The sequence below is a fragment of the Canis lupus genome, chromosome 14, assembly GCF_011100685.1.
Source record: "Canis lupus familiaris isolate Mischka breed German Shepherd chromosome 14, alternate assembly UU_Cfam_GSD_1.0, whole genome shotgun sequence".
NCBI lineage: Eukaryota > Metazoa > Chordata > Mammalia > Carnivora > Canidae > Canis > Canis lupus.
The window spans coordinates 16,876,893-16,904,367 of record NC_049235.1 but is presented as its reverse complement, the minus strand read 5'-3'; the positions used below and the strand labels follow the sequence as shown (position 1 = coordinate 16,904,367).

General features: G+C 38.6%; 1 protein-coding gene and 1 pseudogene across 10 annotated transcripts in view; both read right to left on the bottom strand.

Annotated features, from left to right (window-relative positions):
- The window catches only part of CDK14 (cyclin dependent kinase 14), a 722,239-nt gene that overhangs the window by 74,629 nt on the left and 620,135 nt on the right, over positions 1–27,475 (bottom strand). For 8 of the 10 annotated variants that reach the window (XM_038556760.1, XM_038556759.1, XM_038556753.1 and 5 more), the window contains 2 exons: positions 17,734–17,873; positions 11,724–11,867 (listed from right to left, as the gene is read on the bottom strand). In XM_038556760.1, the coding sequence (XP_038412688.1) occupies positions 11,752–11,867; positions 17,734–17,873 (256 nt within the window). In that variant the 3' untranslated portion in view covers positions 11,724–11,751. Of the gene's footprint in view, positions 1–679; positions 796–9,551; positions 9,719–11,723; positions 11,868–17,733; positions 17,874–27,475 lie in introns of those variants that run through there. The other 2 variants (XR_005369364.1, XM_038556758.1) reach the window with 2 other exon arrangements.
- LOC119866940 lies at positions 22,268–25,882 on the bottom strand (annotated as a pseudogene).

Sequence of the window (27,475 nt, the reverse complement as noted above, 5' to 3'; positions counted from 1 at the left end):
TTTTTCAAAGGCCAGCTTCTGGACCACACAATAAAACTCCCAAATGAGGGGATGAGTGGATTCACACTGATGTTTAAAGTTTTAGATTTGACAAAACTAATGCAGTATATCTTGACAGCTATATTCAGTAGCTTAATGCTAAGCCTTTTATGCTGAATACAGAACAGAATGAATTTTCCACTAGTGTTTTGACTAGGAGGTTTTAAGATTCCTAGTCACTTAAGATGGCAGTCTGAGGCTGCTTGATAAAACAAGCATTGGCTATTTCATAACTATCTCATAAAAGGTTTCAATATTTAAGGGAAAAGAGAAACTCAAGGCAAAGACATTCTGAAAATATATGTTTTAACCAAAATCTGAATGCTATGTAAACATCCTTTTGTAAACACCCAGAAAGACTTGCAGCTGTGGCATCTGTGACTTAAAATAACAAGATGAAGATCTCCAAGTAAAAGATAAATGATATCATAAAAGTTTCTTATCAAAAGAAAATACATTTTCTGATGGAATTTATGTAGGGAAAGGCTTTACAGTGAAGCCCATTTAATCCATTGTAGAATACTGAAACCTTTAAATTTGGAGTTCAGTTTGAATACATGCGAGGCAATATTCTTTTCTGTTTTGCCACTGGATTCTCTTTTTTACAAACTGCAGATTAATTTTCCCTGTAAGGACATACCTTTTTGGTTTAGTTTTGTCTGTAACTATGGCTACTGTAAGTTGTTGACTTTCTGGCAAAATATCAAATTCCAGATGAACTGACAACTAGGCAGTAATGAAATTGGAGAGATTCCCCTTTAAAAAAATTAAAATTTTAACATTATACCAAAATATGATAGTCGTATTCTAAAATATACATACATACTTTCACATGGATTAGATCTACATCTCCCAAAGGGCAAATGCTCTCTTCTATAAATGAGATTGCAGGAGAATCGAGAACCCCGGTTTGATTTGTGCAGCCTAGCTAACCACTGAAGATAAACACCAGCCCTGTTATAATTCAGTATGCAACTGAGCTAGTCTTCCATGCCAGCAGAGGAAAAAAAAAAAAAAGTCTTTTCTGAAGTTGCCCATCTCTATCCGTTTCTGTCGAATTGCCACAATTGCCCAGATAAAACATTTGAGAGTATGTCAGCTTTAATTAATGTAACATGACCTGATCATTTCCACAGTTAAGAATAAAGAAGTTTGCATTCTTCAAATCCAAAGCTCAACCTGGAGATTATGCTAAGTTGCTTCATTCATAGTCCATACTCCTCTGCTCATGTCAGAAGGACAGCATTTGTCCCCTCTAGTGATAAACAAATTATACATGAAATCAATTCCACTTCACAATCATTTTCCCTATTGGGTATTATCTTTCCTTCTCTGCTCCCTCCAGTTAAGCCCACATCCTGTAACTTGCTAATGAGCTGGGGGCTTTCTGTTCCAGGTGGCACCCCCTGCCTCGAAGTCATGACATTTCCCATTTCGAATGCTGCTGGCATTTTTCGACAGCTCCTGCTAACTAGCCTTTTTGACCTGCACTAAGAGGGACTCATCTGATCGAATCCTCTAACCTGCCAATCATTCCAGCAAATGATCTTCACAGTCACTCCCAAGGCAGGAATGGAAAAAAAAAAAAAAAAAAAGATATGCGAACGAGAGGATGAGGGAGTAGGCAAGCGGGTGCCTCTGCAGCTACCTAATGAGAATACTTTAAGTCTCTGAGGCAGCTGAAACACTGAAAAACTGGTGGGAAAATTAGGACACAACTGAATGCCTGGCTCTGTAATTACTGATTTCTTTCCATCCTGAGATCATTTTGAGAGCAACACCTCTGAGATGTGCCAGTTTCTAGAGAACACAAGAACACCCTACCTTACACAGAGAAAATAGATTTATTTCTCCTGCCACTATCAATATGCAATTCTCATAGTCCCACTCTGCCAAACAGCATCCTTTGCAGAATTAATTATGTGCTATAAGCTTGTTAAGTGTGCATTTATTTGTAAACTAGGGATGATTATCATGTTTGCCACAATGAAGAAAGGACCTCTTTTTTTTTTCCCAGGCATATTTTAAATGTTGTCACCATTTAGGAGTGTTGATTTTTACACATTTACATAAAAACAAACAGGTATGGTGGAGGCTGGCTTTGTGCTCAGGGAGGATTTAACACTGAAAACATAGGATAATCTGGGCATTCTTAATTAATGGAGATAAAATAATTTTTTCCGTCCAGATTTTTCTTGCCTGTGCACAGTTTATTTAGTGGGTTCCCAGCCCACAGAATAACCCAATTACTTTAGAAGAAAGATCTGGTACATGGATCTTTGGCGGTGGATTACCACTCTAGGTATCTCAGTATGAAGTAGATTTGTTGACCAAGGAATGATACAATATAATTATGTGTTATCATTACACTATTGTATGTAATAATGTAAAATAAATACTGTACATGATTTAATTGCACATGATAATCACACATCTTTCCCCATTTATAGTAATTAGGCCAATAGCCCCATTTACAGTAATTATTATATGTAATTGAGGGCATTTTACTAATTGCATTGGAAATGATAATCCAGAGCAATTAAAAATCCAAGGGCACTATACATAATGCAAACTACATTAAAAGAATGGGGATAATTTAAAGGAAAAAAATTCACCCAATATGGAAGTTAACAGTGCAGTATTTGATTCCATGCTTGGCATATGTGGTGATATCTACTCTGAGATAAATTTCTGTTAATTTCTGCAACTTTTGTATTGTTTTTGTTCTAGACCTTGTACATGATTTCCTTAGGTGGAAAAATAATCCTTTCACTAATCTATGATGTTATCCTAACAACTCTAGGACTGTTGAAAAATTATCCTGGTATGAGTGTACAGAGTGTGTGTGTGTATGCATGCTTGTTGGTAAAGGAAACAGCTATCCTAAATTCCAAAAGAGACTCTGTAAATTATTAATTTGCACAACCAATTTGATGTTCTTAAAAGCTTTATTCAGAGAAGCATCTCAGAGTATTGCAAACATTTTGTTAAATATACTTGTAATAATTTAGCTAAAATGTTTAACTTTGTTAGACTTGAAATATATTCGGGTTGCAGTCTTTATTCTATTTGTTATCTCTCTGGAATTTTAATGTGTCTAAGGACCTGAATCCTTGGCTTTTGTCCCAGGGTCCCAGGGTGTATCCCTCCCTGATACCACTCCCTGTTTCTACCCAGACAAAGCTTCCATGTGAGGAATATCTCAGGAGGAGTGATGAGCATCCGTGGGACAATGGGAATAGTTTCAAGCTCTTTTTTGCCTTCCCTTCTCGACATTGTCATTTAGACATTGTCCTCCATGCATTCAAATGTCATCCCAGACCATCAGCCCACTTCAACTCAAACAGCCTCCTTTTATGCTCAGACACTTCTTAGAGCATCCGCAGACCACAAAGACTGTCTAGTGGGACTCAGCTGCTATCCTGGTATTAATAATACAATACAGTGCACTTAGGGCATAGATGATTCCCTCTGTATCCCAAATTCGTAAGAATCAACATTAAATGAAAGGGAAAAATAGAACACCTGAACTGATTATAACTACTTGTTCTATGTGACCGCTAACTTCACAATGGTTTGGCCAAGCATTCTAATAGATATCTTGCTTACTAGCCATGTCACATCTTGTGCCCATTACTTATAAGAAAGCTTCATTCATATTATGCTGCTGGCTAAATAGTCCCTAAGAAATTAATTTGGATTTTAAATAGACAGAAGATGCAAGTTGCAGTGCCTTCCCCCACCCTCACTCCACAATCTGAAAGCTCAACTGACCTGGAAAATTGAATCACAAAAATATAGCTAATTTTTTTAAAGAAAGATTTATTTATTCACAAGAGACACAGAGAGAGAGGCAGAGACATAGAAAGACAGAAAAGCAGGCTTCTCACAGGGAGCCCGATGCAGGACTTGATCCCCCGACCCAGGATCACGCCCTGAGCCTAAGGCAGATGCTCAACAGCTGAGCTACCCAGGCGTCCCAATATAGCTAAATTTTGAGCATCCATGGGCTGATAAACCAATTTGTGAAGCATCACACCAGTTTCTTCTCTTTTATGCCTTTCTGCTTTTAAAAACTCTCAGAGAAAGGAAAAAGAAAAGCAAGGGCAAAAAACTATTATTTCTTTTTTTTTTTTAATTTTTTTATTTATTTATGATAGTCACACACAGAGAGAGAGAGAGAGAGAGAGAGAGAGGCAGAGATACAGGCAGAAGGAGAAGTAGGCTCCATGCACCGGGAGCCCGACGTGGGATTCGATCCCGGGTCTCCAGGATCGCGCCCTGGGCCAAAGGCAGGCGCCAAACCGCTGCGCCACCCAGGGATCCCAAAAAACTATTATTTCTTAATTAAAAAAATATCACACTGAATTCTGCTTTTAAGAAAAGCACACTGAAATAGTTAAAGGTAATGGAGCATCACATAAGTAAAAACAATGGTTTAGAAAAACAAGGTGTACATACCTGTGTGTGTGTGTGTGTGCATGTGAGAGAGAGAGAACACGCAAGAGGGAGGGACAGAGAGAAAATGCTTAAGATAAAGCAAATGTAGTAAAATGCAAATGTTGGGGAAAGCAGGTGAAGGGTATCAGGACTTCAGTGCACTATTCTTGCAACTTCTCTAGAAGTCTGAAATAATGTCAATTGAAAAAGATACTTTAAAAAATGTATCCTGGATGAAGCATGATATATTTAACTTTATTTTCATTCTGCTCTGTGACAATCCCAGGACATAATTAAGAAGATTAGGTAGTAAAGGCCTTCAAGTCCTTTGCTAATCTACTCATAGGGCTGGTGATGGTGATGCAGGGTACAGATCAGAGATGACCCAAGGAAAGGGAGGGGTGGAGGGGCAGAGAAGGGAGGGAGAGAAGAGGAGGAACAAGCATCCTGAGCCTACTATTTTGTGTTTTTTTTGTTTTTTTTAATAAATTAATTTTTTATTGGTGTTCAATTTACCAACATACAGAATAACACCCAGTGCTCATCCCGTCAAGTGTCCCCCTCAGTGCCCGTCACCCAGTCACCCCCACCCCCCGCCCTCCTCCCCTTCCACCACCCCTAGTTCGTTTCCCAGAGTTAGGAGTCTTTATGTTCTGTCTCCCTTTCTGATATTTCCTACCCACTTCTTCTCCCTTCCCTTATATTCCCTTTCACTATTATTTATATTCCCCAAATGAATGAGAACATACACTGTTTGTCCTTCTCTGATTGACGAGCCTACTATTTTGCATCAGAGTTTACAGGAGATAATAGACTGTCCCGGGTGGAGGGAAGCTAAGGGAAGGGGAGTGGAGGTGGGGTGGGGAAACTAAACCACTAACATTCCAGCCGTTCTACGTCTGGTGTTCATAACATGCATTATGCATTTGTGGTTCACAGCACCATCAATTTCCCGAATAAGACATATTTTTTCATCTGCAGCAATGTAGGGGTAATGACAAAACCCAGGGATTCTTTCAGTTAAAACCTGTTAGGAACACTAAGGATTGTTTCCTCCTCAGCCTGTTACTTCCACAACTATTGTCAACTGCATGAGACAACAGAGACAATAAAACTATAGTCGCTTGATAGGAAAAAAAAATCTGTAGGATCATGCAGAAAATAAGTTGTTGCAGGAAAAAAAAAAAAGAAAAAACAAACAAACCCAGAAAACTTCCTGCTGCTAAAGGAAAGCTACAACTAATACTTGAATTTATTACACTGTGGTAAGTATTAAATGAGCACTGTCTCCTTTTGTGTCTACAGTTGAGAAAATGCAACATGGCTTAAGAAGACCTTTCGTCAAAAATATCACACAATGAGGATGTTGTTATGTTATTAAAATTGGAATTTCCCTCTGTGCTTGTTTGATTTTTTTTTTTCCTTGGTAGTATACAGGCCAGGCCAGGTGCCTTCTGGCTATACTCCTTGCTTTGTAGAAGCTTCAGAGGCTGCTAAACCTGGAGCCTTCTCCTGAGGGGTTCCTTAAGAAAAGACTGGCCTGGCCCCCTTTACGGCTCGCCGACCGGATCAGGGCTCTGCGCGGGGCCTAGGGCCATCTATGGTCAGCCACAGCTTTTGGAGTGACTGACGCCCCGGCCTAGCTCAAAGCTCAAAGCCTTGCCTTCTGCCTCACGGTCATGCCTGCACCAATCAGAGCTGCTCCCGCGCAGGGTTTGAATCTGAGTAAAAGAGCTCACTGAGGGTCCCGGAAATAGGGGGACGAAGGGGAATGACAGGAAGCAGGATTCATGAATAAGCAGAAGCAAGGTGGCAGAAGCCACGAGGTGAAGAGAAGGCGAACACGCTGGCGGGTGCACGGCCGGCCAGAGCGAGCTCACGACGCCGGCACAGAGGCGGGCGGTGGCTCGCGGCTGCCTGCGCAGGAGCGGGCCCGGGCCGAGGCGGTCAGGGTCGTGGACAGAATCAAGCTCCTGTGCGGTGCTCACGGGCGCCCGGTCTTCGCGAGGCCTGTCTCTGCAGCTGCTTAGACCGTCAGCCTGGTTGTTCCCAGTCTCCCGCAGCCACCTCCACAGACCACTGTTACCCGAGGAAACCTGACTGCGCCTCCTTGCCCTGTAAGACCCCCCGCCCGCTCACTCGTGGCCTCTTCCCCTTCCCCGCACAGCTCCTCCGTCGCTCTCGTTATCTGCCTCTGTCCTCTCTCTCCACCTCCTGTCTTTTCACTTGAAGGTGTCCCTTCCTCAAACACTTCGAGCTTTTCTTAGATGGTTATAATCCAGAACTGAAACATATGTTTCCTGATTGAACTCAGTAACATTTAATTTAATTTTACTGATTCCTGGGACGCCTCGGTGGCTCGGTGTTTGAGCGTTTGCCTTCGGCTCAGGGCATGATTCCCGGTCTGGTGATCGAGTCCCACACTGGGCACCCTGTGAGGAGCCTGCTTCTCCCTCTGCCTATATCTCTGCCTCTCTGTGTCTGTCATGAATAAATAAATAAAATCTTAAAAAAAATTCTTTTTCTGATCTCTTTCCTTTTTTTTTTTTTTTTAAGATTTTATTTATTTGAGAGAGAAAATGTGCAGTGGGGAGGAGCAGAGAGAGAGAGAAAGCAGCAGGGTCCCTGCTGAGCAGGAAGCCCCAAGAGGTGCTCGATCCCAGGACCCAGGGATCATGACCTGAGTTGAAGGCAGATGCTTAACCAACTGAGCCACCCAAGTGCCCTGGATTCCTTCTTTGAAAGGCAGGTAGGGAAAATGATCTTCACCAGTGCTGTGCAGTAGAATGTTCTGTGATGCCACAGAAAGGTTCTTATCTGCCCTGTCCCCAGTATGTGGCCACTAGTCATGTGTAGCTAATGGGCACTTGAAACAGGGTTCTGCTACTGAGGAAACAAAATTATAATTTAACTGTAATTAATTAAAAGTTAAATGGAAATGCCCACACGTGGCTAGTGGTTACCTTGTTGGCTAGTATAACTCTACACTATTCTTCCTTAAAAAAATAGGGAAGGGAAGGAAAGGGATAGATTTTCCTAGTCTGTCTTTATCTAATCCTGACCCAAATAAGTTGATTACTTTATTTCATAAATACACAATTCTTGAATATTTACTGAAGATTCCATAATATGTGGTTCAAGGGCTACCTGCATTAACATCCTTTGTGACCCTTCAAAGTTGCAGATTCATGGATCCTGGGAACATGCATTTTTAAAACCCCCCCAGGGCATGAGAACACCTGCTTTACTGGATGTTCAGACAGTGATGCTAAAGAGTCTTAAGCACAAATGCATTATATTCTTCCTGGAGCTTGTTTTTTTAAAAGGTCTTTATCTTAATTAAAATTATCGGGGATCCCTGGGTGGCGCAGCGGTTTAGCGCCTGCCTTTGGCCCAGGGCATGATCCTGGAAACCCGGGATCGGGTCCCACATCGGGCTCCCAGTGCATGGAGCCTGCTTCTCCCTCTGCCTGTGTCTCTGCCTCTCTCTCTCTCTCTCTCTCTCTCTCTCTGTGTGACTATCATAAATCAAAAAAAAATTAAAATTCTCAAGCAATTTATGTATTCTACGCTGGTTACCTGGCAGCCTACTTTTAGGAAATTATTGCTTTATGACTGAGTCAAGCAGAGTCTAATACATTTTTTTCATTGTCATATAATATTTCAGTTTAATTGGAAAAGATAATGTGCTCTCAGGCAAGGAGAGGGTCACCAAAATATGTATGAGGTTAACTTCTTGCACTTGAACCAAAGAGAATTTTTTCATATACTAGACTGACCTTTGTATATTTACTATGAATTTAACAGGGCCTGAAGACCAAGCGATTCACTGAAAAGAGATGTTCCATAATGAACACAAAACATTAAAAAAAAAATCTGTCTAAACGATTAGAGGCCATTCTTAATTCTGTATTCAGCTAAAGGAGGAGCAGACTGAATATGTACTTCCTAGCTCAATTTAGAATAACTGGAAAATTAGGCTCAGTATAGGGGCATGGTTAGTTTTGCTATACGCAAATATAAGTGATACAAATGGATGTGGTATTTAATATAGCTTCTGGTCTTTTTTTTTAAGTTTTTATTTATTATTTATTTATGATAGACATAGAGAGAGAGAGAGAGAGAGAGAGAGAAGCAGAGACACAGGCAGAGGGAGAAGCAGGCTCCATGCCGGGAGCCCGACACGGAACTCGATCCCGGGACTCCAGGATCGTGCTCTGGGCCAATGGCAGGCGCTAAACCGCTGAGCCACCCAGGGATCCCCACTTCTGGTCTTTGGGGAAAATTTCAATGCACATTTTAAGGCTCTCTCAGACTTTAAAATGGTCTACTCTTTAATGCTCATAAAAAGAGTGGGGAGAATTTTTGAAATCATTAGTCTACTAACATCTTTAGAGGATAACAAAATGTAGGAAGCATAGTATTTTGATCATCCAGTGGCACCCATCCCATTTTTAACTTAGGTGCAGGGAGTTTTCTTTTCATTTAATTTGGTTACAAGACTCTGAAACCAAAATTGCTTTCTGCTGCAAAGAAAAATGCTTCTCATTAGCTTTTCCACTAAGGCCACTTTATGCAAATCCAGCATTATTAACTCAATAATTGAAGTGACCTTAATATGCAAGTTTAGAAAAAATCTGGCATTGAGTTATAGGGACAAAATTAGGACTTAAAACAGTTCTCCATCATTTCAAAAACAGAAGTGATGCAATGCATTTTTCACACTGATTCTGTGCAACTCCCCAAAGAGAGGTGGCTGAAATGCTAGATTACAGTTGTAGTCTCATTGGGCCCTTAAATTCTTTTCCCACCCTTCTTCTTCTCAATCTCTCTGGGCTTCACAAAGAATTGGGACATTTGAAAAAAACATGCCACAGCTTGCTCTAAACAGTTAATTAATTCATCATCAACAAAATCAAAATCTAGGGTATTACATGTTTTTCTGTACAAATATTCTTATTTACCTAGACTTTTTGCTCTATCATATCTACAATATAGGCACTAATATTTGGGCATTGGTCAGAATAAGCTTCACTGCACAGATGTATTAGGCCAATATGTAGGCTGTTTTATTTGATCTCTAAGATGGCCTTATTTGAGTACAATTAAAAACCCACAAAGGTGAGAAATTAAAATGGTTTCTTTTTCTGCTGACAGAACACTCTTAGAATCCAGCTTCCCTGCAGCTTTTCTGAGAAAAGAAAACTTAGATGTCTCCTCAGTATAATGTTGACTTGAGCTGAGGCATTTGGATTTGGAAGACAGCAACAAAAAGAGTAATATTAAAGCTTTAAAAGTTGATGTGAAAAAGAGAAAACTCATAGAGAACATATTTGTATTATCATCAAATAATTCCAGAGGAAGAAGGAGCTCCGATAGCCTTAAATTTAGTTTAAAATATATAGTGCAAAGAAAATACATTTTTGTGTAAAGGCTTTCAAATACTGATGATTCTAATTCTGAGCACCTCTTTAAAACCCTCTTTTTTAATGAGCAATTTTTGAGACCTTATGAACAATGCTTCTGTCCAGTCAGCTTGATTTGGTTTTCCAAGGAGAGGCTGATCTGAAATACCTTCTAGCAGCTTTGACTGGCTAGGCTCAGGTCATAGAAATCTTAAAAGAGCAGAGAAAAAAAGACACACAGCCCTGTGACTGAAATTCAAGCCTGCCTGTGTGCATGGGTGCATGAGGCAGCAGCACAAATAAAGTCTACCTTTTGTTTTGTTTTGCTGTATTGGCTATGGAATTTACAAAACCAGAGGCCCTCACTGTGGTAATGCAGGTTAAATACTTTAAAAAGCATGTGCTACCGACCTCGAGAATTAAAACTGTTCTCAGGACCAGGAGGTAACTCACCCCATTCATTGTGTGACCAGTTGAAACTCAGAATGAGAGTACAGATACCAGGGAGGGAGCGAACCTGTGCTTCTAGGTAATTTTGTATCCAATGGGGAGAAATAACCAGAATTCTTAGGTATGGAGTGGCAGGTCTATCAGTAAAATTTTCTGACTGGCATTTATATACCATGTTTTATTTGGGCATCTTTCCTTTTCATCATTCATAACTCAATAGTGTACTCCCGAGAGGCCAAAATTGGTCCCCACATTGATGTATGCGAAAGCTAAGCCCCTCATATAGCTCAAGTTATTGGCAAATCACCCACAAGACAATGGGGACAGTATCATTTTTCACTGTGCCAAGCTGGCAATTAAGCCTGCTAATATATTTCATATTAAGAGGAAGAAGAAGGAAGAGGGCTCTTGCAATGTCCATATCCTTCAATTTACTGGAACATTTAACCACTGAACATCCACATAAGCAAGGAACAAATACGGGATAGCAAATAAAAAGCCTTCCCTGCAAAAAAAAAGTGTTCTCTATTTGTTTCAGAATTCTGTTACATTAAACGGAAAGATATATATATTATATATATGCATAAAATTCCAAAAAACCCCAGACATTTCCATCTGGCAATAAAGACACAGTCTTTTAAGAAGTTACTGTCTTCTGCTTTGTTTCTGGGAAGCATGTGTTACTACAACAGGCGACGTGCTAGAGATTGCCTTGTTTAGATTATGCTTCCTATCTGCAGAATAGTAGAAGTCAAGGAACTGAACAGGAAAAAAAAAAAAAAAGCTGCATCATGGTAAGGTCTGTACTTGGGACCAGGGAGGAATCAGAAGTAGGTTAAATAGCCCACACAGCAGCTAAGCTAAACTAGGGAGCGCATGTTCTTTCCAAGGGAAGCAGCCATGATCCAGTTATATACACACAATTCTGGCAGGAATATAAATGCAGTATTGCCAGAGTTGCTGATTTTTTTTTTTTAAAAGCTAAGAATCCAGACTTTGTGTAAAATATCTCCATTTTAAAGCAAAAGCAATTAATATAAAAAAAAATTGCGTGGGCCAAATAAAGCAAATCTGTGACTTAGATACAGCCCGAGGTTAACCTTATTCTAGTCTCAGCAAAGAACATATGAGTAGTTAAAATTATTTGCTTGTAAGTGAAATGATTTGTTTCTGACTGCATAAATAAAATACAATTTTGGCTAAGATCCAGTGGGTACCTGAAAATATGACTAACTGTACTCTCCTCAGTAGAATCTGTGATGAATGCCATAATGAACATAAGAGATTCAAAGGACACTTAAGGGGAAAAAAGGAATCTGAAATATTTCATTTAAAAGATCCATTCAATGGTATTCATTATTACTTTCCAGGCAAAGTAGGTCATCTTACCTGTGCTCTCTTGAGAATGCTGTGCTCATCAATGCTTGCTATTTGATAGACTTTTTCCATAACTATTGTTTTTCCCAAAGGCCCGCATGCTTTCTCCAGCTTCTGGCTGCAATCTTACATTTGGGACAGTAAAAATAGAAGACACTGTGGACAGAATAGAGAGTTTCCATTTATATATTTATAGACATATTTATAACCTTTTCTTGTAAAACATGGAAACTGAGATGCAATTCTAGATGTCCAGCTTGTGGAACATTGTGGTATGTGTTGGTCTGAAATGTCAAGTGGTAACAGCCACAGACGCATTTACACAGATTTATACATATGCATCATAGCACTGTCTGCCTTCTCTTTCAGAACCATAAGGCAGGTGATATTCATGCTCATATTTCTCTGATCTAGAATAACTAACTTGGATTGGAAACAACATCTTGCACTTCCTTCATGCCATTCTTTCATTCATTCATTCATTCACTGGAGAAATAATTATGGAGCCCCACACTGTTTAGGTATTTTGAAATCCTGCACTGTTTAAACCAGAACGAAAAAAAAAATCCTTGGTCTTGTTGATTGCCTTTGGGGGAGACAGATGATAAACAATCAAACAAATATATCAGTTAGTAGTTCAGTGTTATAAAGAAAAATAAAGCAGGGAAGAGAAACTGGAAATGCTGGGATGGAAGAAGGTTCAGTGAAGGATTTCTCCCTCCTCTCCTCCCCTCTCCTCTCCTCTCCTCTCCTCTCCTCTCCTCTCCTCTCCTCAGCCCAACGTGGGGCTTGAACTCACAACCCCGAGATCAAGACCTGAGTTGAAATCAAGAGTTGGACGTTTAACCAACTGAGCCACCCAGGCGCCCTTAGGCCTTTCTTGATAAAGTACATTTGAGCAGAGATCCAAGGAGGTGAGAGAGCAAGCCATGCACAGATCTAGAAGAAAAGTAGGCACAAATGATAGGAAGAGGAAACAGCAAGAGCTGACACCCAGGGGCAAGACGAGAAGCAGGCAAAACAGAAGGCTGTTGTAAAATAGAGGTGAAAGAAGACGGTGACTTGGGGCAGGGTGATAGCAGCAAGGAAGTGAGGAGTGGTGTGTCCTTGATCTATTTGGAAGGTAGCCCCAGTAGGGTCTGGGGAAGAACTGGGTTTGAGTGTGACAAAAGAAGAGGCATGGAAGACAGCTTCCAGCAGTTGGAAGAATGACGTTGCCATTTATTGACAAATGAGAGAGTCCAGAAGGGGCAAGTCTTGGGGAAAAGAACAGTTCAGTTTTGGTGATATTAAGTTCAAGATGCCTACTACAGAGCCAAATGGAGATGCCGAGTAAGCCAGTTGAATGTGCAAGTCTGGAGTCAGGGAAGGTGGGTGTAGAGAGAAAAATCTGGAAGCTGTCAGTGTATAGATAATACCTAAAATCATGAGACTGAATGAGATCACATAGGCTCTAGGCAGTATGCGGATAGAAAGACGTGAGGATTATGTGCCAGGGCACTCTCAAAGTGAGAGGTCTGGCAAATGAGAAATCCACAAAGTCTGAAGAGGAGAGTTTAAGGGAAGCAAAAGGAAAGCCATGGGAGAGACCTATCCTAGAATCCAAGAGAAGGAAATGTTACTAGGAAGTGACAGTAGACAATTGTGTTGAGTTCGGTTGATGGATCTAGATGAAGTCTAGGGAAAGATCAGTGGACAAAGACTTTGAGAACAGCAGGTGCGAGCAGAGTCTTGGGCATTGTGAAAGGCTAGTTCAAAAGGACTCATGAGAGAATGGAAATCTAGGAACTGGAAGCAGTAAATGGATTTGAGCCGGGTTTGTTTGTTTTATTTTTAAGAAGATGGCATAAGGCCACATTAATGGCATAATGTTGTTTTAGGATAATATGTAGGACATACATAGGAATGAGTAGGGAAACTCACAAACATCAGAGCTGGAAAGGTCCTTAGGGATCATTGTGTCTCTAAATGAGGAATCAGGCACCCACAGAGACCAAGGAACTCAGCCAAAGTTGCCTGGCTAGTTATCAGTGGAGCTGAAGCTAGAATCCAGGTGGTCTGATTCCCAGTTCAGTGCTCTTCATACTGCACCAATTTGTTGGCCTTCTTTTACAGCAGATCTGAGTTTTGTGAATTAGCAAATGAATGTAATAAAATCAAGGACTCTGTGCTATGAAGTGTATTTTGTTCATTTACTTTGACAAGGGTAGTTCAGCTTCAATAATTTATGTAACTTGATAGTATACACAGGAGAACGCCCTGTGGTGTATTTGGGAAAAGTAATGAATTTCTTCTAAATCAGCCCTCCATTTACTTCCATGCAATTAAATTTCTGTAAGGAAGTGGGGCATGGCTGTTGGGGTTTCAGGACGGAGGGAGAGTGACAGGGTGCCACCAGAATTAGCCAGCTTTAACTACCAGATCCCCAGGTATCACTATTCTTGCTCGATGAATTTATAATTCCCCCTTTGGTGGCACACTAACACACCACTACCACTTCTGAATTCTATCCTTTTTTTTTTCTTTAAAGATTTTATTTATTTATTTGAGAGAGTGACAGAGCAAGCATGAACAAGGTGGTGGGGGGATGGGCAAAGGGAGAGGGAGAAGCAGAGTTCCCTCTCAGCAGGGAGCTGATGCGGGGCTTGATCCCAGGACCCTGGGATCATGACCTGAGCCGAAGGCAGATGCTTAACTACCTGAGCTACCCAGGCGCCCCCTGAATTCTATCCTTATGTAAACTCATGAGATTTTAAGGGACAGTACAGTAAAGCAAGATATTATATCGTTAAATGTTCTTCTAAAGCAAGTAAGAGTCTGACATAAGCATACAACTTAATTTTTACACTAATCCATGAACAACTGCAGTGCTTTGTGTAACCAAGATTCTAATAACACTTGACACTCTTTCTCAGACTCTGATATATTAAAGTAGGCCAAGAAGGCTCAAGCCCACTTTTAATTTATTTTTGTTCCAATTTTTTCCTTTTAACCTGTTTTGCTTTCTGCTTGCATATGTGTTTTCCTTTTGTGGACATTCTTTCAAAAATGCTATAAACTATCTTTAAGAATGTAAGCACTAGAGACTGAACTGTGTTCCTCCCAAATTCATATGTTGAAACCTTAATCCCCAATGTGGTGGTATTTGGAGACGAAATGTTTGAGTATTAATTAGGGTTAGAGGAGGTCATGAGGGTGGGGCCCACATCATGAGATTACGGGCTTTATAAGAAGAGAAAAGAAGAGAAGAGAAAAGAGAGAGAGAGACTGTTCTCTCTGCTATGTGAGGATATAGCTAGGTGGCTTTCTGAAAGCCAGGGAGATGCTTCACCAGGAACAAAATCTGCCAGAGCCTTGCTCTTAGATATCCTAGTCTCCAGAACTATGAGAAATAAATGCTATTTAAGCCCCCATAGGCTAAGTTATATTCTGTTATAACAGCCTGAGTAGGCTAATATGGTGAAGTTCCAAGATTTGATTAATATTCATTTGATTATATATTCAATCAATTTGATTATATATTCATTCATTCATTTATTTATTTGACAATCCATTTATTGGTTCTGCAATACTTCCTCCCAGGTGGATCTCCTTCCAAATCTCCTTGGAAAAGGAAGCACGTGAGAGTATTGCCCTTGCTGCTGCCATTGCCAGGTGATAAACTTTCATTGGACTCCAAACTAATGTCAAATTTAATTTGAATAATTTCTAATTATAGTCTGAAGAAATATTAACCTAGATAGCAGAGTCTCTGAAAGCAGTCATTTCACCTAAAAGAACTAGTTCCCAAAGTTTCCCAAGTCTAGGAATTTTGTTTTGTAAACATGTTTACAAGGACTACTACGTTGTTCTAAATGGAAATGACTATAGTATTTAATACTGGGATTGTCCCTTCTTGGGACTGGATTTATGCTTCATAATGATTATCTGCTAGACACAGAAACAGCATTTCTGTAACTCAAAATTGTTACCGGAGGCATTTAGCAGAATCTTGCTTTAAAAATATAATGATTTTTCATCTTTATTCTCCCCCCTTCAAAAGGTTTCACTGCTCCTGATGTTTAACGTTAATGCAAAGACGTGTTTCTGCCAATGAATATCGCCTTATGGTTATGCTTCTGCAAATAGCCTGCTGTGAGCTGATAAAGGGATTAATGCAGCCAAAATTCTTAATCTGTGAAATTACAAATTAAATTCTCATATTAAAAATACCACCCTGAGGTATTTTTTGTGGTTTTAATTCCCCTCTGGTGTTCTGCATACATTGTGCTTGTTAATGACGGGGACAGGGCTGTCTCCGGTGGCAGCCTGCTGCCGAGTGATAATGTGTAGGCATTTACTTACTGATAGAAACTGGATTTAACCACTGGCTGATAAACTAAGTGGCAAGTGGGTAATAAGTCCATATTAACAGAAAAGTACTACTACAGAATTCAGAATTCATAGACCATCAAAATCCTGGCTTAAACTCAATCATCGAGTCAGATGGGATTGAGATGTCACCAAGGAGGAGTGATATCAAGTTACAAGTTACACTAAATGGGAAAACAAACCATATGTTTGTATTTGATGAGCCATAAACTAATGAGCCCATATGTATCCTTTTTTTTTCCAATATAGGAAGATTTGTCACTAATTCATTATTTTTCCACAGAAATTTCATCTTTAATGAAAAAAAAATGGGAATTGCTGTCATATTGATCAGTGTGTAGACTTTTAGAAAGAAAGTAGGGAAGAATATAGAATAAATATTGGTTGGGAATATATAAAATGTTAAAGAAGATTCACTAAATATAAGGGGGAGCAGCGGATTAATATAGCTCTAGACAGTTTAGGGTAAAAAGAAAGTAATTCAAATTAAATGTGGGATATCAAAAAAGATTTAGGGTAGAAATATGCAAGAGGAGTTGTTACTTGGGACTTAGCTACAAAATAAAGGGTTACTGTTGTCAAGGAGAATTGAATACTACAATGAGGGAAAAAGCCTAAAGTCCAAGAGATTAAGGAAATAACTTTATTTATGTCTATGGTAAGTGTGTGCCCAAGAATTAATAAACATATTATATATATATATGTATATATTCAGTATATTAATCTTTAAGGCAGTCAGAAAAGAGTACGAGAAGGAGTGTTTCGAATTGGCGTTTGGAAAGAACGCATTACCATTGAACAAAAATGTTCTTGCTGCAATAGTGTCTTACAAAATTTCACAAGAATTCTGTTTCACACTTTGGAAGAAAGAGGAGATCCTCCCAGCTATAAATCTCCCAAATATTTAAAATGTAATTGAAAAAGGCTGTGTAAATATGAACACTTTTGTAAAAACAAAACAAAAACCCACCCAGGAATGTGTTTTGTTTTAAAAGATCCAGAGAAGAGCTGTCTGTGTGAATACCAAGAGCATTTGTAGTTGAAATGAATTACAAGTCTTCGGTTCTTACATGTCAATTCAGTGCATTAGCCAGTTGCCAACTCTGCTCGTCAGCTCACTGCATAGCAGCCCTTTTTAACGTTATTGTTACAACCAAGATGGTCTCTGAGAATCAAACAAAAATGAATCATTTCTCCTCTGTGTACTGAAGCCAGTTAAAAAGTACTGCATGCATAAAGCACTAAATATGTAAATCATATTTTCCTTTATAACCGCTCAGATCATTCTTTTGGACACACACACAATCAAATACAAAAACATGCAGTTGCAGACTGCAGAGCAGAGATAGCAAAAAAGGAATCCATTTTCTTTCTCTGTCTAGTAAGCTAGCAATTGAATGGCAGGATTCCACTAAATATATATACACACATGACTCCCTTTCCCTCATTCTCTGTCTCTCTCTTCCTGGCTCTTCCCCCGCCCCCATCTGTATATACACACATATATGCGTGTACATGTAGTGCATACACAAAAATACATAATCTTACGTATGCACATATAAAAACATGAATCCTTCTGCAAGTATGTTACACACAGATGCTAAAATGATCTGCTTGCTTTGACTGGGTGTTTCAGATCTGTCATACTCACTATCGGTCAGTTCCCATAGCCGTGGGGGCAGGTCACTAAAATACTCGTGGCTCAAGGCAGCCTGTGCTGATAGTCTGTTCTTTGGGGAACATTGTAGGAGCTTGGAGGCCAGATCCTCTGCATAATTCACATAGCTGAGCCTGAAAACACAAGCAAAAAAGAGAAATCAGACCAAACAAGAAAATCTACTAAATAAGACATAAAGCTCACATAATTTTTCTGGACCTATTTATTCTTGGCCAAGAACAAGTTAAATTATCTGCTGAAAATAAACAGAAGCAGAATTCTCATTGCATCTTAGAGCATCGGTTAATCTAAACTCTTGATATCTTGGTCTCTTTGATTTAAAATATTTCTACTATAAGCAAAGGTTGATGCTTCCAGGATAGAACAAGATCCCAAGGTAGAAAATTTCAGGAGATAATTTATCAAATAGTTACCAGAATTTGTTCATAAAATCTATCTATTGCATACACATCTGGATACATTTACAGGAAAATTAATACAAAATAACTAGGAGAATTAAAATAAAACTACTATTAAGTTCTCTAGTTACTAAAGTTACTTTTCCTCTAAGAATTTACATTTTCTTACATTGAATATAAAATTATTGGCATAAGTACCCTGTCAAATATCAGCAATCATAATATTAACATGCAGGTTAACGAAGGGAATGTGTATAAACCAGATGGGGCTGAATTAATTCAAGATGACCATTAGAACAATAGTAGAAAATATGTGTCTCAAGATTGCAAAAAAAAAAAAAAAAAGGCAGAGAAGTCAAATCTCCATGTGAGACAACTTTCAAATGCATACCAGGTCAGAGTCCAGCCCAGCCTTGCTTCTTGTGGAATCTCTATTTCCTAGCTCAGTACAATCAAGCCCAGACAATGAATGTAAACATGATAATAAAAGTATTCCTGGTGATAGCTGCTATTCATGGGTAGTTGAACACGTGTCAAGCACCTTCCTAGGCACTTGCCATCCTCGCTCACATTTATTTGGTTTGACAAGGGAATTCTGTCTCCATCTAATAGCAGGACAAGCTAAGTGGGAGTCGGAGAAGGGTGTGGATTGCTCAACTAGCAGGTTGAGTGGATTTAAACCCATCTAGAATTACTTGACGCTAAAGTGGTTTGCATTTGCTATGCTCTCAGATAATTTCTAAAGGCAACCCATGGGTTCTGAGTTTCTGCAATAAGTGCGATAGGGACACTGACTCAGAGAGATCCAGAGAGTATGAAGGCCAGTTTATCTGCTGTTGAGTACTTTTTCAAAAGTCTTGAAGTTACTAAACACATAGCCAATGAACTTTCCTCAATAACTACCAATTCTCCTGCTTCATACTCAAGCAGCTATTCAGCATTGACTTAAAATTTTTATGGCGCACAGAGGGGATTGGGGGTGAGGAAGAGGAAAGGAGGTAATGAATTTGGGGAGAGGAAGAAACAGGGAAAGAGCAAAGAAAAATACTACTCTGAAGACCCCACCTAAGAGGCCTCTCTAAGTCTTCATATGTGAAGGTGTCACAGATGGGTTCAGTATTTAGCCGCTGTAGTGGCTGTTTTACTTTTTAATTTTTATATTTTATTTAAATTCAACTTGCCAACATAGAGTATAACACCCTGTGCTTATCTCATCATGTGCCCTCCTTAGTGCCCATCACCCAGTTACCCCATCCCCCCACCCACATGTAGTGGCTGTTTTTTTTAAAAAAAAATCAGTTTTAAAGATCTCTGCCTGGGAAAGACAAATTTGTCTACAGGAAAAGGAGGGAGTGTCTGTCAAAATTCTCTACAGCTTTTTTTTTCTTTTTTCCTTCTTTCCTTTAAGATAGGTCAGGGCCATCCAAATTGTTGCTGCCTCTTCCTAAGACTCTGATTATTATAAACTTTTCATTAACATCTTTTGAAATATCAAATGCAAAGTTCAAGATAGGTAGACTTCATGCTAAAAGCTGCACTTACTTTGAATGTATAGCTTATATATAATCATGGTGAACATGATCGTTGGTATCAATTATTAATAACTTTGATGAAACAGAATAATAGTGCCAGATTGAGACTAGATCTGAGTTATAGGCTTGATTCTGTACAAGAGTGATGAACCACCTTATGTCTGCAGTCCCTCTGGCTCCAATAAACCACGAATCACACTCTGTGTAGTTGCTGATCATATTCAGACTAAATATAAGGAATTAGCCAGTATCAGACAATCTCATTTCTCCTCCCCCAAAATGATTACTGCCAAACTTGAATGTTGATGAAATAATCAAATGCTTATCTGTAATATTCAGGTTATATAAAATATTTTAATTACCATAAAATTTTAATTTACAAAGTCTATTTCCTCACTTACATTTCAAGAACCACTTTTATTCCAACTCTCCACATTTTCAACTTCAGAATCTTTGTCATTACCAAACCACTTTTTGAGTTTATCCAAATTTTTTGAGATATGACATTTTCAGGATATCTTATTTGGACATTTTCATCCCAAAGCATAAGTGTGTTCTATCAGAATGTTAGAATAATTGTGGTTGTTTTAAACCTCTCATTGTGATGATCTATTTAAAAAATCTTCCCTTGTAATTCCATTCATTTTTTAAAATATTTTATTTATTTATTCATGAGACAGAGAGAGAGAGAGAGAGAGAGAGAGGCAGAGACACAGGCAGAGGGAGAAGCGGGCTCCACACAGGGAGTCCGATGTGGGACCCGATCCCAGGCTGAAGAAGGCGGTGCTGAACCGCTGAGCCACCCGGGCTGCCCCTGTAATTCCATTAATTTTTATTTTATATATTCTAAAGGCAGGTAATTCAATGCATAACAGTTTAGCATTTTTATTGTTTCCTGATAAATTTAGTCTTCAATCTCTCTGTAGCAACCTTGTTTATTTTCAATAAGGTTTTTGGGCTAAAATTCATTTTTTTTCTCATATTAATGACCTCAACTTTCTTTTGTTTGATACTTGCCTGGCAAACTTTTGTCATCTTCTTACTTTAAATGTTTCATATCCATAATTTTAAGGTATCTTTCACAAATATTATATAGCTGGATTTAATATTTATCCAAGGAGAAAATTTAGTACTCTTACATTTTGTGATTACTGATATGTTTGGAATTACTGCTAACATCTCAATACTGCATTCTATTTTGTCTTCCTTTGTCTTTTTTTCTTTTCCTGCCTTCTTTTAAATTGACTGTAAAATTGAACATTTCCTCTTTTGTTGCAAAAATTAAAAATTCTATCTCCATGTGTTAAATCATTACTTTTTTCTTTTTTTTCCATGTCAATATTTAAATGTTTAAACTCTTGCATGAAGTTTTTACATGCTGATGGACACTGACAAATTATTTTCCCCAAGAACTAGAACCACACATTCCAGAAATTATAAATAAATGATTGAACACTAATGCACAGTACCACTTTATCAATCACAAAAGACAAATTATCAAGTATACAAATATTAAGTTACATAGATCAACAGGAAAATAAAATATTAGACACTCAATTCATTAGCAGAAACTAATTTTTCTTTTAGCATGAAAGATTGAGAGAAGGAAAAAATTCACACTTGTAACAACAATAGTTGGCAAACAACTTCCAATAAAAATAGGGAAAAAATTATAGAATTTTTGGGAATTTTATGATTACGAATTATTTGAGCTATAAGAACAAAGCATGTCTATCTTAAAAAACAAATATTTACTAATGGTTATATTCAATACACCCTATACAAGACAAACACAACATTTTGCTATAAGTACTTAGTAGCTCACTCCCACATTTTTCCACCTTCTCTTTTAACTTGTACCCCAAAGTGCAAACATTCAATTAACTTTAAGATGTTTTTTGTCTGGAGACGTTGAAGATATGTGCTTCTGTCATAATGTGGACTTTACATGAACTTTTCAACCAGAGGTTTGTGATTTTCAAAATGGAGGTTTTCATAATAGCACAAAATGAGATTTATAGAAAGACATTAAAAACTCATTATCAGGCTTGGCCAAAACCCAACAGAATCAGTGGTTATACAAATCTGATGTATATTATTTTAAATGTGAGAGATATAAACATAAAGTAGCAGGCAAATAGCCATACGGGTCCTACTATCAATGTTTGAAATGACTGAAGGGATAAACCACAGAAGATCTAGACTGTTTTTCTTAGTTCCTGAATTTTAATTCTATATGATATCAAAAAAATACAAAGTATTGTGGCTGGGTATTTTGGCACCCAATCTCTTAATTTTTTTTACATATTGATAAGATTCTGGCATGTGAACAGATTTGAAGAAGACTTATAACTCTATATGGCACGCTTTCTGGAAAGGTCAATTGATGAAAATGATAAGCATATTTTAAACGCTGAACAGCAAGCGTCTTTTGCTAAGTTTCCAAACAGGCAGATGATAATCCAAACACACAGCCTGCATTTCTGCCAAGCTTGAGCTCTGATAGAACTGCTTATCAATATCAATACTCCAATGAAAGCTTCATTAGACTTCCCATTCGCCAAGCCTACGTGTTGGCTAATACGTATGATTAAGCTCCGTATCTAAGGCAATACCAACAGGCAGCCCAGTTTTATGACTATAGCAGCAGTTTCTATGACTACTGGTAAATAGGAACTGCAGCTGGAGTTTAGGACAAGAGCTGCTTGCTTTTAAAAGCTCAACTCCACTTTTGTCTTACAAACTTTCTGCATCTTTATATCTCATGCCACCTTCAATTAATGCTAGAACAACATTCATTAGAGCTCTCCCAAGACCTGCAACAAGATGACAGTGATACAACAACCACTTTCTTCAAGAAACTTTATCTTCACAAGACATAACTAGTCATCAACAGACTGGCTGGAAGGTAGTGCACCACCATCAAATGGTCAATCCAGAACCCAGATGTTTTCTTTCAACACAAGAGCAGTGTGGTAAGTTGCTTCACATATTCTTACTATTATGGTAATGCCATACTTTTTAAGTCCCTCTTTAAATTTGTTTAGGGTCACACTGGTTAGATTGTCCAGTGTACAACTTCACAAGAATTGGTCAGTTCATCTGAGCCATGCTTAGTTAAAATATTCAATAGGATGATGAAAGAATTGAAAAAAAAAAAAGAATACATAATACAGAAGAGAGGTAAAGAAACTGTAGCCTAATTCAATATACTACACTTTTAAGTCTCACTGCTTTGAGCAAGACGTTGGGAGTAATGTGAGATGAAATGAACCCCCCCAGCAAGCAGCAGTAACTCTTTATTCCTGTAATGAGGCAAGAGAAAGGAAGTTCCCCCAGGTTTAGCCCATCTAGGTCAGAATGCTTGTAAAGTGCTTTCCTTATTTTAATTCCATCCTCCTGTGTCCTAGTTAACCCCTCTTATGGAGCTTCTTGGTGGAATAGTAATGAATTTCTATAGTTCACTTGTCTGTATAGAGGTCATGCTGTGTTCCTCACAAGTCTCCCCTGCCCTTCCAAAATGTAATAAATATGTGACCAAGAACACCACAGAACCGCTCAATCTACAGCCAGGGTGTTCTCTTTTGGGGGGGCTGTTGGTTTTATTTCATGTTTTTTGTTTTTCCATCAAGGACATCAGAAGAAACTTCCACAATTATACCTTTACCCTCAGTTCTAGTGGATGGCTCCTTAATTTTCACATTTCACTTTAATTGCTTAAAGTTTAGAGTTAAACTATAGATTTACCTTCCCGCTGAACAATACAGGAAATTAGTAACACTTCTGATGATACTAGTCCCATCTCTCATGCAATACTGTCTCGTATTTTATTCTTTTCTGTGCTATATATTTATTAAGTTCATTCTGGGGGAGAGAGGGGCAGAGGGAGAGGGAGAGAGGGAATTTTAAACAGGCTCCATGGCCAGTGCAGAGCCCAATGTGGGGCTCAATCTCACGACACTGAGATCATGACCTGAGCAGAAATCAAGAGTCTGACACCTGACTGGAACCACCCAGGTGCCCCTATTTTCTGTGCTTTTTAAAAACACACATATTTAATGCTGCTATGGTTATTACTATTTAGATTTAACCATGTTTATTATTCATGTAATTACCTTCTCGTGTTTCAGATGTTCCTTCTCTCCCTGATTTTCTGCATCTGAAATACAAACTTCAGAAGTTCTTTCCCTGACAAAAGAATGTAGTGGCAAATTCTCTCTCTCTTTTTTTTTTTTTTTTCATACAGGATAAAAGTTAGCTGGGGATATAATTGTAGGTTCAAAGCATTTTCCTTTTACTCTGAAGATATTATTTTGTAGGCTTCTGTTGTTGCTGTTGTTAGCTCTTATATTCCTCCTTTTACAATTGCAATGTAAGGTGTTGTTTTCATTTAACCTGCTTGATATCCAGTGTTTCCTGAATATGAGGCTTCATGTCTTTCAACAGTTCTGGGGGAAAAATTCAGCCATTACTTTTCCAATATTGCCTATCCCCATTCTCTCTCTTCTCTCATATTGTAACCCCAATGTCATGCCACCTTATTACATTTTTCCTGTCTTTACACTGTTGGTCCTTCTGGGTAAGCAACCCTGAAGGAATTCTGGGTAATTCCTTCAGAGTTACCTTCCAGTTCAACTAATTCTCTAATCAGCTGCATCTAATATGCTGTTTTCCCTGTTCATTTTGTTTTTATAAGTTCTTTTTAAGTCTTTGACAAGTTTGTGTGTCCAATTTGATGGTTTCTTGTTCAAGTTTTAGATTTGATAATTTTTCTTTACAGCATTTTAAATACAGTTATGCTCTATGTCTTATAATTTCCAACATCTGAAATGGGGGAGAGAGGAGGCCAATTTTGTTGTTGCTTTTGTTACTGACCTTCACTCACAATGACTTTTTCTCATATGTTTTACAATTCTGGATTGTGAGCTCATGCTTGGCTAATGTTAATCTGTGGGAATTCTGATGGGCTTGGGCTGAGAATATCTTCCTCCATAGGGATTTTCTTTTGCTTCTGTCAGGAGTCTTGGGGCTCTCTTAACAGCTAGGCACTCTAAATTCTTTCTGTTGGCTTCTGCAACCATGTGAGTTATGTAAATTTAAACCTAAAATTACAGAATTTTCAGAGGACTTTTTCATCCCCATCCAGAGCCAAAGCCAACAGTTGTCCTTGCAAGTCTTTCTTTGCTGGAGGCAGTGTTTTTTTTTCACCTAGCCCGTTACTGAGGTTGAAGTGCTTTGAGTGTCTTGAGTACGTGGGGAATCGCAATTCCTATGCTGCACCTTTCATAGCCCCAAAGCATTGTTTCCTGATCCCCAAGTGGCTCCATGTTCTTTTTTTAGCAACATCTTCTCCAGCATTTTAGGTCAATTTTTGTGGTAGAAGAGATATTTTTTCCTCCCAAAAGTGTATATTTATAATCTTCCTGATCTAATTAGTTACTATAGAATCATCTATACCTGTAGTCTTTAGGACTTTATCGCTGGCATTATTAATTCAGTGTTATTTCCCTATCTTTATTTTTTTTTAATTTTTTTTTTTTTTTTTTAATGATAGTCACAGAGAGAGAAAGAGAGGCAGAGACACAGGCAGAGGGAGAAGCAGGCTCCATGCACCGGGAGCCCGATGTGGGATTTGATCCCGGGTCTCCAGGATCGCGCCCTGGGCCAAAGGCAGGCGCCAAACCGCTGCACCACCCAGGGATCCCTATTTCCCTATCTTTAAAACAAAACAGAAAAAGGCTTCTTTTAGGTTACCTCTATTAAGCTTCAAAATTTAACTAACCAAAGTTGTTTTAGGCTAAGGTTCTTTTACTACTCAACTTTATAGATAAGTCTCCAAAGCATTACGTAAATGAAAGAAGGAAAGGCTACATATGCAATAACTCCATTTATATGACATTCTGGCAAAGGCAAATTATAGAAACTAAAGAGTGATCAGTGGTTGTCAGAAGCTGGGAGTCGGAGGGGTTAACAAAGTGCACAGGAGAATTTTTTTCAGATGGCTCTTGAACATGAAGTATAAACATGAGGCTCTCCAGAGATATGAAAGGCAAGGTCAGGGAACTCATCAAGGAAATTCAATGGAAGGAGCAGTGTAGAGAGATGGGGTATTGCAGATTTTTCACAAGGAACATTCAGTCTTTAGGCGGGGACAGCTGACCCCCTTTGAATGGCTAACGTTTGGACTTCCATGTCGGGGTGGGGGTCTGATGCTTCAAGCGATGTTCTGGCAAATGGGGAAATGCTACTGCCAGTGGTGAGGCCTTCCCACTGATTTCAGTGCTTAATCCCAGGTCACCGAGGTGGGGCCTGCCTCCGGCTGTCAGACTGTGCCTATCAGGTCAGAGGGTGGACTAAGGGAGCTCTGTGTTCATGAAGGGTCATATAAACCTGGCAGGGTATTTGGGACAGAGGACTTTCATACTCATTCCACATTCATTTTTTTAAAAAGTTAAAGATATTTGTTGTTGTAGAAACTCTCTGGAAAACCTAAGGAATTTTAAAATGATAAATCTAGATGACAACAAAGAGAAACAATCCCTACTGAATTCAGTGTGTGTGTGTGGAGAGAGAATCTTCTATTATAAGTAACTTTCAAACAAATGCTTTTACTATAGTTGAAAATAATGATATGCTGCTATTCTAATTATAATGAATATTTTTCATTTTCCTAGTCTTTATCCATACAATGGTGTGTGTACACACACACACTCTTTATCTGCATTAAAAAGAAAAATATGAAAGAAGGTAACATGAACAGTAAAAAACTACCTTAGATCTGGGATATGGAGCAGGATATTTTCTCTACTCCTTGTGCAGGTCAGTTTTCATGCCTCAGAAATGCGGGAGATGGAATAGATGGCCTGGAAGGGCTGTCAGTTCTAAGGTTATACGCCTTCGAATCTAGGAAGAACCTCTTTGTGACCTAAAGGCAGGGAGGGTTAGCAGAGCCACAGTGGCCTGCCATAGCTAACCTACCATAATTCCCCCACCTCCCATCACCAATGAACCGATCTAATGTGTCTCTCACTTCTCTTCACTCAACCTGTCAACTTACTGCTTTCAAAGCTCACCTAAGTGTCTCAGCTATCCTGAAAACCAAGACAAAGAGCAAAGTGAATCTAGAGTCTTTTGCCAGACTAAGGGAGACTGACAAGTTGAAAAGAGAGGAATGAACATGAAGGATGAAAATGATGATGTAAAAGGGAGGGAGAGTGGGCTCGAATGAGGTGGCCAGGGCTACTTCCTACAAAGCACTGGTTCCCAGTATAGCCTAGGGACACAACATTTGTTGAATGACTGGGTGTTTGCTTGAGGACTGAATATATCAACTGTTAGACCTATAGAAGTTTTACTTGAGAAAAATGTATTTAAAAAGTAAGCCATCATTTTTGAGCAAAAGCACCTTAAGGTCAAATCCTAGTCCTTAAGGTACATCTTCAAAATATATATCCCTTGGAGGGTATCATTTTCTTTTTTTTTCTTTCCTTTTTTTTTTTTTTTTTTTTAAGTGAGAAGGAAATTGGTTCTTATCTCTTTTAAAGGTACATTATAAACTAGGATTACAAGTTCTTTGGGTTTCTTTTCTTTTTTTTCTTTTTTCTTTTTTTTTTTTTTTACATTGTAGTTCCAAAAGACTTCCTCCAAAATTGATATATCTGTCTATAGAAAAACTAAGACAAGTTACATTTTGTTCCCAAGAGTTGACTTCTAAATATCTCTATAAAGATCTTCACTGGGATTTATTAACATTTTATTTATTTTTTTAAAGCAGATTCCACACCC